The 11,411-nt window shown below is 38.7% G+C and overlaps 1 protein-coding gene across 1 annotated transcript; it reads left to right on the top strand.

Annotated features, from left to right (window-relative positions):
- Nucleotides 1-9,272: 9,272 nt before the first annotated feature.
- Nucleotides 9,273-11,248, top strand: LOC1279566 (acid-sensing ion channel 4-A). The gene is made up of 5 exons (XM_319307.5): nt 9,273-9,851; nt 9,938-10,138; nt 10,270-10,418; nt 10,489-10,767; nt 10,848-11,248. The coding sequence occupies exons 1-5, from the start codon at nt 9,449-9,451 to the stop codon at nt 11,145-11,147; spliced, it is 1,332 nt and encodes a 443-aa protein (XP_319307.4). The 5' UTR covers nt 9,273-9,448; the 3' UTR covers nt 11,148-11,248.
- Nucleotides 11,249-11,411: the final 163 nt, after the last annotated feature.

Here is an 11,411-nt window from a genome sequence, read left to right as displayed (position 1 = left end):
AATATAGTTTTATAAGTACGATTATTTGCTTTACAGAAATAAACTATCCATTTGACATATTAATACGTTTTTAAGAACATTAATACGTAATACGCCTAATAGATCCACACCATTGTGTTGGCCTTAGAGAACAGTCATTGTGCAAATCTAGTATGGATTGATCATTGTAGATCCTGAGCTACTTATTCTCTAGCTAAAAAAAGCTAGATGAACACGCTTGCTTGTTCAAGGGCAAACAGTTATCCATTACCATTAAGATCATCCTAGTGCAATGGAGTTTATTTAATGTTGGCTATTTTGACACGGGTTGACACGGGTTGAATACTAAGAGCGTTTAGCGGATCTCTTCTTTTTTGGCGCAACAACCATTGTCGGTCTTATAGGACTTATCAATTGCTAGTATCAGAATAGGCAGTCCTACGTATTGGGAGCCATGAAACATCGCCTTTTATCTTCGTTCGATAAAGATCAAGAGCAACCATATGGTGAAATCGCCTATATTGCGCAATGTGCTGATATTGCTTCACGTACCTAATTACATCATGCTTTGCAAGAAGATCAAAATTATCTTCAAATTAATTCTTACACATTTTTACACCTACTGACCGACAAAATTGTGTATATTGCATCAATACCATCAACAATATTACATATTCACCGACAGAGCGAAGCTAGCGTTTCAAGCGAACCAATTCAATGTTTATGTATACAAAGATTTATTGATCGGACGTTTGCAAATAATTATCACAAACACAGCGAGATGAAATTTCTCGCCAACGATTCAAAGAGTGTTAACGGCAGAAAGAGACACACACAGCCGACAATCTGACAGACTGCCCTGTTCGCTTTTCCAACCATGACCGTGATCGGTTGATATTTTTGGCCGAACGAAAACAACAAAAAATTGCCAAATATTTAAAGCGCTCTACACACACGAAACACGTTAAGTAAGCGCAACACGGCGCCAGTACTGTCGGGGTACGGTCAATAGAACAATCACCATGTGAAGCATGAAAATGAAAACGAAGTGACGTTAGAAAAATAAAAATGCACTTGCGGTCTATGGCTGCAGAACGCCTTGCATTTTGGGATTGAAAAATGTTATGTAATTCATCCGCATCGACGATAAACAAAGATGGTAACATACGTTCTACCCTCAACGTGATGAGTGATTTTCAACCAAATTAGCAAGATGTTGTAGATAATAAGTTTAGTATTTTCTATACCATTAAGTTTACGATGTTATGAGAAACAACAAACGGCCCCGGTTCTGGATTGCGAGATACCGAGTCAATAATCATTTCATGTGTTTCACACCAAAGCTGCGTGAGGGCGTTGCAGGCCAACAAACCAGTGACGTTTAATCGTAAAATCAGAAGTATACAATAACTTATACTTCCTGTTTAGTTGACACACTAGCACACGTATCAAAAATGGTTTTAAGTTGTTTTCATTTAAGTTTTTATTTACGGATATTTAGGGAAAACTGAACAAGAGATATATGAAGGAATCTCAAACAAGTAAAAACTGATTTTTCCAGATATCTTTGTATACATGTTCATGCCATAAATATAATATACGCTTAAATTAGTTGGCGGATGAATTACATCTGAATCAAATTCCATTCTTTGTACTATTGTGCAGTATATCAAATTATTTGAGAAACTCTACACATCCATTATTTAGCGTACATTCGTTTTTGTATAATATACGCTAATTACGCCAAAACTATTGTAATACTCAAAACTGATACTCATGTCAGTGGCGCATCTAAGGGACATAAAGGCCCTAAAAGGTAGTAATAACGGAGCTCCCTTATGCCTAAATTCTTACAATAATTGGACCCCTCAGACTAGTGATTAGCAAATTCCCATTTGTCCGGAGTAAAATCAATCCATTTCCGGACTACCTCGGAGTAGGAATCGGATTGATTCCAGCTTTTTCACGCCGGACTCAACCGCACTCAATTGGACTCAACCGGACTCAATCGGACTCAAACGAGCTCAATCGGACTTGCCCAGAATTGCGGAGTCAAATCCAAATTAATCCGGAGTTGAATTCAGTTTTTCAGAATCGTAGTTGATACACGGTAAAGCCGCCACTGGACACCGTATATAATTGAATGCTTTAGTATACAGTCCTTCCCGTAGTTGCGCGAATAATACATTCGGGAGACATTCGCCATTCGGAAACAGTTACGCAAATAATCATTTGCGAGACATTCGCCCAACGCGGGTAATCGCTTAAGTCGAATATCACAGTTTTCACCCAAAATATGCTTCTTCTTCTTTTTCTTCTTCTTTTTATGACTAAAATACAGTTTAATAAAAAATAAATAGCTATTTTTGACTCAATTTGATACTTTCGTGTGCCTGCTTACTTAATATCATGAAAAAATTAATTGAAAAGGCGTCGACCTTTTTATATCAGGACTACTCAACAGCCACATTTGGCAAACCATCTCAACATCTAGCTATGATAGACCTTAACGCTCCATCTAGAAATCTACGTGCACGTTCATTTATTCCCATCCCTTGTCATGAAACTCTGGTTTGGTAAGTCTGACCCTATATCAGTTATGTGTAGGAGTCTTGTTAATAACTAAAATTCATTTGATTTCAACTAATCGCAGAATGTTTCTGGGGATAGCCCCAGGATACAACTTACGCAAAAATCCACTACCCATTTATATATCTTTTATATTAAACCAGCATTTATTTAAGTACTTTCAAGTAGGATCCTCATGATCCCTATGAATTGGTCATTAAACTCTAAACTAAAATCTGACATAGGAGCAGTAAAAAATTGCCTATTTCGGGGTAAGACTTTATTCACAACAAACGTTACAGCAGAATAAGGTATTGGTAATATTATAATTGTAACACTGCTAAATACCATGCAAGTATTATATCTTTCACCTTCAAAAACAACTATTGAGTATGTTTGTTTGGGAACTAAATTAGCGATTATCATCATCATCATTATCATCATCATCATCTATTTTACTCAAGTAAAATGATACTCAATTTGCTTCCTTCCTAGGTTTCTTTCCCATCAGGGTTTCTATAATCGGCAGTCTAGATCCACAGTCGAAAGCTCCGCATCGTAAGTTTTAACCTATGTCGGCAAACGATGACCTTCCCTAACGGTGTTCCAAAGCCACTCTGGCCAGCGTACGATCAAAGATTGTACAAAGCATTTTATTTAAATTAAAGTTAGCTTTATTACGTGTGTTACGGCCGTATTTTCATAATCGATTGGTTTATTGAATAAAAATAGATAAGCTGTCGTGAAATCACTCCCCATCGATCAATATCGCCGTCTAGTAACTACAATTATCAACAATTAACAATGCTAATTAAAATGCATCGAATCTTCAGCTATAATTTTGGGATAATAAGATAGTATTTTTTGGCTAACAACCACACACATCGTAAAATGTAGTTAATTGCCAGTGAGGCACAAAAATCAGACGGACCAGAATCAACAAGCACAAATGTTTCTACAAATTAAGAATAAACCAAAATATCGCTGCTGAAAATAATCTGCACACTTTTTTACACAGCGTTAACCGCACTAAGGTCAACTAACATAGCACATTACTATACGCTTTAGTATCTATTTACCGCTTTTGGCACAATTCATAACAATCCAACAAGCAAATACGATCACAAACAGTTACCATGCTACCATGTGACTTTTGCCAACTGGTGCATAGTCAGCTGCTGACTCGTCACTGAAGTGTGTAAGCAATGTGCGCCAATATGCGTTTAGCTCTCTGTCTTACCCACCCGTACTCGCTACCAAACCGGTACCTCGTATTTTCAAACATCGATCAAGCAAACAACATGTCGCTGAACCTGATGAGTGATCATCGAATCGATCGATCGAAGCGAATGCCAATCCGTCCCTTCACTCCGCCGTTGCAAAGTGCAAACAAATTAAGCCATCAACCTGCGGTCTGAGCTGAACTACAAGTCAGTTCACCGGTTGGGCAGTGAAATGCATCGCACACAGATTCATACAGAAATTTTACAGTAATATATGGGGCCTGATCGCCCACACAAAACCACGGATGGAAGAAAAACGGAATCAGTTCACGCTCAAAATAGATCTTTTGCCTTTTAAAAAACACCAAACACCCGTCTAAATTATAGCGGCAAAATGCCACCGTTGGATTTATTTCGGTTACAATAATATCTCTACCGGACCGGGAGGCAACCGGGTCCTTCGGCTCCAGTCGTCTTACAGAGCCAGCGTGTGTCCCACGCTTGGAAGACGGGTAAGACGATTTCTGACACACGGTCTCAATCATTCCCGTGTATGTGCAGCAAAAGTCGTGCAACCGTAGCAAAAGCATCAGGTTGTATCAAATTGCCGGTCCGCTGTTATGAATGATTCTCTTTCTTGCCCTGCAATAGCATAATTGCAGTGGCTCGCAGCTCACCGCAAGACGATTGCTGCTGTTCTGCTGCCAACGACCAATCACGCACACGTCTACACCCAAAAAACACACATTTCTAGAGCAAAAAGAGGCAGCACCGGCCTCACATCATCATGTGCGATTGCGAATCGCCAACGCCAAGAAGCTGGCGAGCTGGCGAACGATGTGCGCGCTATAAAAATAGTTCCTTCACGCTAAAATTAGTGTCATCTGCGATCTGACTACTAAAACTAAAGCTATAAGCTGCGATACCGTGCCGTGCTACACTGACGGCCGAGGTGGCAAGACAGTGTCTGCTTGGTCGTAATATAAACGTCACTAATTCGAGACGATCGCAGGACGGGTGTGTGGAAACCCTTCTACTCCTGTTCAATCCCTTCCCGCGACCGTACAGGAATTGTGATGGAAAATAAGAATCAGTCACCATGTTACAGCTTGACCGTTCCTATGTGTATGGGTTGTTCGGAATACGAAGGAAATTAAACAAATGTCATTTTTCTGCATTGGAGATGTATAGCTCTTCGGGGTAGAGTAAAAGGGGGCGAGAAAGCATGTCCTAAAAGCTATGGAAGATGATTTATCGTGTAATGGATGGCGGGAACGATAGATGGCAAGTAATAGAGTGCAAGCTGTTTGCCAAAATAGTATGATTCACGGCCTAGGGTTGATTTTGAACAAATTCCTGATTTGAAAATGTAAGTGTGAAAACGTTTCCATTTATTAACATTTTCACTGCATAGAGGATGTGAGCATTTTAGTCGAATATATTCGGACCTATACTGAGCGTATATACTGAGCGTACTGAGCGAATATATTCGGACCTATACTGAGCGGACCTATACTGAGCGGACCTATACTGAGCGGCTAGATAGTGGTAAAATTCACATTTCTAGGATTGAGAAGTTAAATGTTAAAATTTTTAAACAAGATCCTAACTAAAATGTATCTTCAATAATATATCGTGTTGAGGCTAATTCAGATTTTATTTTCCACATTGCCTTATCGCGCAATACTTTAACATATTTATTAGAATTAGTTTTGATGAACATTTGACCTAATAGTTTCACACTAGTCTAGTGTTTGTCTGGCAAGGAACTGACCTTTGACCTTCCATTACATGATTTACAACTTCTTATAATTTTTTTTCATCCCATTGACATTTATGCATCATTAATTAATTTTTATGACAGAATCTTGGAAAGTGGTTTAAAATTAGTTGATTGCGCACTTTTATACTGTGTACGTTTTTTTATATTTTTCTCGTACTGAACGACAGTGTGGCATAAATTATGTTGTCTGCTTGATTGCTGAATGGATTAGATTGTCATTCGAACCAAACGCTGTTATCATGCAGTTTTGAATTGTGTTGTACATTTAGAAAATCTTTATATGCCGGAATGACGCCGTAGATTCAGTCAGGAATAACAAGAATAATCCTATGTTTGTCCTAAATTCAGTTTCCATCCTGTTTAGCTTTTATAAAACAAATGGCCTAACTTATGGATGAGCTTACAATATTTCTCTTTAGTCAATTCGAATAAAATTCATTTTAGATTCTAATTACGGATAATTTATATGAAAATAAATCATATTCTATTTTAATACAAACTATCATCAGTATTAACGTATTTACTTATTAGCTCGTAACTTTTTTATTATTTACTTATTCACTTATGTGTTTTATATGCTCTTTTCATTATTGCTGTAATTTTAAACATTACTTACAGTGATTTATTATCGACACTTTGTTTACATAAACTCAATACAAACCGAAATTATGACATAAAATATTTTCGATATTAGTGAAAATTAGATTGAGTGTTATGACTCGTACATAACTATCCCCTGATTTTATTTTGGTATTTTGATATGAAGAGGGGGTAGCAATGTACTTTAAAATTATAATTAAATCCAAATTTTGTAGTTAGTATATTCAAAAATGTGCAACATACACCGTTTCTTAAAAAAAAACATAAATAAGACATGCATCTTAATAATTTTTTGTTTTGCTGCATGTAGTTTTGGATGCGATTATTGCGTTTGTACTGTAGAACTGGTGTTGCAAATATTCTGTTAAATGAAACCAATACGATTCACAACAACCTCGATCAATCTCGCATGAATCAATATCGATCGAATTGACATCTTTATATATTTTGCCTCTAGTTGTTAATCAATTTCTAATTACGTATAGACTCTTTGCATAGATAACATACTAAAACCATTTGAATTTATGATGATACTTAAATACACTTTTAGTCTTATTAACGTTTATTAAATAACATTTATTAAGTTATTTTTTATCTTATTAACAAGCTTACTGCTCAGTATCTTTACGAGTTGAATTGAATATACTTCATATGACAGTTCATCCAAAGCGTTTTTTTTTTTTCGTTTTTACTTCTAAAAACAAACGAAACAAAACTTTCAACCTATTTTCAACTACTTTCTACACGTACGACAACGTTTTGAGGCCGCAGGAATTGAGCAGGAAAAGTCACCCATTTTACGCTAGCCGTATTTGAAGTGCCGTCACTGTCAACGATGAACGGTTTTCCACTTCAAGGTCTTGCCGGATGAATTGTATTGATATTTGTATTGTTATTTGCGTAGATAATGGCTTTGCTTTCTCTTGAGCTGTTCTTTTCATGCATTTACTCAACTTATGTCATCCGCAAAGCTGCGTCAACGGTATATAAGCACAACAACCTAAAATATTGTATTCTTAAACACTCTGCCCGGGGCAAATTCATCAACAATTTTTAGGTAAAGGACCAAGTTAACCCAAATAACATTTTAGCAATGCTCTTCATGTGCTTGATTTTTTACACTGACTATTCGGCAAACATCTATGAACTGGATTGTTGCAAACTACCTACTCTTCTTCTTTCCTGAACTCATTACCTGCCCCCTTGGCAACCCTGACACCATTCATCAACAAAACAGGTTGTAATGCTATGAGGCAGTGTTCGTTCAACTAGCCTCTTCTTTTCAATACCACCAACAATCCCCTTGTTTATGATCAACGATCTATTTTCACTTTGCTGGTGGAAATTGAAATATTCCTCAGTAACGCTAATAGCCGCCAACGCTTTCGTGAGGCTTTTCGTGCAGTTCTATGCGTCTGGTGAAGCAGGAGAGAAATTTCGTTCAACAGTCAATAACAGACCCGTACCCGCACTATCACCGTTCCATTTTAAATACCAACAGGCGAAAACTCAACCAGGTTGCTCATTTTCCGACGGTGCGCCTACGACTCCCCGGCCTACGTCATCTTTCCATTTACCGCCCAAGCTCTCGGGATTTGGCGGTCCATATTCGGCAAGGAATGTCGAATGGTCGTATTTATAATCAGTGTTTGTTGTTCACTTTAACACATTTTTGTTACCGTCACTGCGGATTGGTAGCAGCATTTTCTTCGTACTGTTTCTATTCCTACGCTTCTCGTCAGTGTGCTCTCTTCCTGTACAACCGTTTTAACGAAACGGTATCGTACCCGGTTGGCGCTAACGCGACATAAAAACCGTTCGTGAAAGAAATGTTTCGTGTCAATTTACCAACCACCTCTAACCATACCATCTGTGTACGCGTAGTGTTTCGTTTCGAGTTAAGAAAAACAATTCTCCCTCATGGGGTTATAAAATCGCTGTGGTCAGGGCAAATAGGAAAACAGTGTGCCTGACCCGTTCACCTCGATGTATTCGGTCACACACGAGTGATGAGTAGAAAAAAAATGACTGCTAAGACGCTTTCATTCAGCTTAGGATGTAGATGGAATCATGTTGTCTTTCCCAAACCTTCTTAACCCATTACTGCTAACATCTTTCATTATTTGATTCAAACATTGTAAGCGGAATTTTGTATACACAAAACCTTGCCGAACAAGACATTGAAAGGCAAAAGTTTTGAGTAGAGCCCTGTCATTCAAATATTTAGCTCCTGCTTCTCCATTGTGTTTTTTTTTACTGAGAGATGCGCCATCGATTTGTGTTTACTTTATACACAGCTATCATTAAGAAAAGATTTTCATTAAATTCCATTTGTTATATTTTAATACATTTTTGCAATCTTGAAATCAGGACTACGAGAGACATCTAGCGACCAAGCTTAATGTAAGTTCAACAAGCTTAGGAGTTGAATTGATTTTTTACCATGAATTTATTTTTTTAATACTGGTTTGATTTGTTGCTGTTTATGTACACAACTTTAAAATCAAAAAAATTAATTTTACAAATTTTATACATTTTAAATTTATCGCTCGCATTTCGGGCCAATAAATAAATTTCGTTATTCACCTAATTCACCTATCTCACCACACAAACTCTATGGTCTACATTTAGGCGTTTGCACACATAATTGCTCAAATTGCACGTTATAATCTTCAAACATAAGCATTACATAAAGCACAAATGCATACAGATTTTACAAATTCATAAATTTACAAATTCAATTTATTCATAATTTATTCATAATTTTTTCATATTGCATTGATTGTCTAAAACGCCCGATACATATACACATCGTTGACCAACAATTTTTTGGCGCTGAAAATTATTCATTACATGGCACTCTATCATTATCATTTGGGCGAATCAATATGCGAATGATCTGCGATAAAAAAAAGTCCAAGTATGTAACATATTTCGGTGCAAATGATATCAACAAGCAGAAAACAGCATGATATAGCCGAGCGTTTCATATGCTTCATTTACGATGATTTACGATTCGTTTTCCAATAGATAAACAGCACTGTAATGTGTATTCTGATAAACCCCTGATTTATGCCCGTGAGCTATTGCAGTTTATCAGCGTGCGTCGTTCATATAAAAGCAGAAAGTATGTGGTTAAGCCTTCGGTAAACCTAGGAAAGCTTGTGTAGTTAGCGCAGTGAAACTCTTGTGAGCAGTGCGGAAGAATTGTGAATTATTTCTAAAAAAAAATGATCACCCGACAGTACTACTCTCAGCACCTCTGTGATCTATACCTACGATCGCTGCAATAATAATGGTTAGTGTCGCGAAAGTGAGACACAAACTATGGTACCTGCTTCACGCACTATGTCACGATCCGAAGCGTCTGGTGCGTGGGATAGTGCTGTTCATCTGCAGCATTGTCGTCATGTATCAGCTGACGGACTGTTTCAAAAAGCTGTGCAATCCTCCAATCTCAACTCACTCGCGGTTTGATCTGAACGACACCATGCTGTATCCCGCGATCACCTTCTGCCGCGAGCCAGCGTACAAGTCGGACATAATGGCGAAGTACAACCTGGCCATGCATCCCAAGTACACCAACTCGTTCGATCGGTTTCCCTTCGACGAGGCTTCGCTGGAGCAGCTGTTCAACGAAGCCACCTACAATCATAGCGAGTTTTTCATCCAGCACGGCTTGAACGGTGATACGAAAAGTATGTACATGCGCTCCGAGAAAAAAATGCATGGATGTTCGTGTTTTTTGTGATTGGTGATGTGCCTTATTTTCCCCTTTTTACAGATATAGAAGTGATGGAAAGTTTGCACTTGGATATGGGACGGTGCTACACGCTAAATCCGTTAACCAAAACGAAACATTCCTGGAAGGAGGCGGGCTTCTCGATCATGCTGCGGCATGATACGAACAACACGCGAGTAAGCGTTGGTGACATGCCACCGGGCTGGCATGTATTTATTCATGACGAAACCGAAGGATTTGCTGGTAAGTCAAAATACAACGACATTGGGCACCGACTGGTACATATAATCTGCTCTAAAAACGGGGAACAAATGTATGCAATTTAAAATGCCACCTAGCTACCCTGTAACGTTGTGCGGAATGCATACTTTCAGAAAATCGAATGCAATCGTCTGGTCGCGTGGAATACCTGTACCTGGAAGCGAACGAAGAAATGGAAATTCGTTTATCGACTCAGCACTTTTTCATGCTGGCAAGTTACGAGAACGAATGCGTCGAGTTTTCCTCCGTAAGCTCCACCAGGGTAGGTAGTAGCTCATCAAACCTGGCAATCGATTATAACTGCTTTTACAACAATTTCCTCCCAACCCAAGTGTGGAGAAATTTGTCACTGGAAAGCAGTAGTAGATTCGGTCGGCTGTTCTGGACCTTGGATGCCGGGGCTGGGGATTCGGGATTGCGATAATCCCGAAAGCACGAAGCAGCTTATCAAACTATACCGCCAGCTGGAAGATCTAGATGGGACGCAGTGCGGGTGCTTTCAACCCTGCACCACCACCATCTACACTGCCTCCGTGATGAACCGTAAACCCTTCCACATCAGTGTTCCGGCTGCACAGCTTTGGGTGTACTACACCTCCAAAATGGTCACTGTATGTACACATCCAGCACACGTGTTAGTGTTGGTTTTCTTTAAACGTTCGGTTTGTTGTTTGTTCTCTCCTTACCTTAGATCGTCGAAGAGTTTCACGGATACGATTTTAATCAGTTCGTCTCGGATCTTGGAGGTTCGCTGGGATTTTTGCTTGGTTTATCTGTACTTGGGCTAATTGGGCTGCTGGAGAAAATTGTGGAGCTGGTCTTCATTCGTCGATTGTTGTCGGAAAAGCGCAAGAAACAAGCAGACAAGGAAGTGGCAAGCAATGATCGAGCGGAATCAACAACCGCTGAGCAAAGAACGAACACATCCAACCACTCAGATGAGGTGACACCACCTGAGAAAGGATCACCAACAGGAGCCATTTTGTCATGATGATCATGATCATGAAAATGTATTGAAAACGATGACTCTAAGCTACTCCGAATAAGTGAAATACATAAATTCAATTGGTGTTGAGTTGATGGTAATTGAAACGATTCCGAATAATTCAGTAATATTTTGTCATTCGCAATTAATCCAAACAACTTGCTTGCAATTAATTGCGAATCTCGTGTGCATGCATTCACAGTAAGCTCTCCCATTCATCCCATCATGCCAAGCGGTATGTATGTACAGTTCTGCATTGTTTTGTAAACA

This window comes from Anopheles gambiae, chromosome 3, assembly GCF_943734735.2.
Source record: "Anopheles gambiae chromosome 3, idAnoGambNW_F1_1, whole genome shotgun sequence".
NCBI classification, from domain to species: Eukaryota; Metazoa; Arthropoda; class Insecta; order Diptera; family Culicidae; genus Anopheles; species Anopheles gambiae.
The sequence above is the reverse complement of the archived record's forward strand: the minus strand, read 5'-3'. Positions and strand labels throughout refer to the sequence as shown.

Coding starts and splice junctions, on each gene's coding strand:
- LOC1279566 (XM_319307.5), top strand. CDS start 9,449: ATGGTTAGTGTCGCGAAAGTGAGACACAAACTATGGTACCTGCTTCAC. Junction 9,852..9,937: donor CTTGAACGGTGATACGAAAA/GTATGTACATGC, acceptor CCCTTTTTACAG/ATATAGAAGTGATGGAAAGT. Junction 10,768..10,847: donor ACACCTCCAAAATGGTCACT/GTATGTACACAT, acceptor TCCTTACCTTAG/ATCGTCGAAGAGTTTCACGG.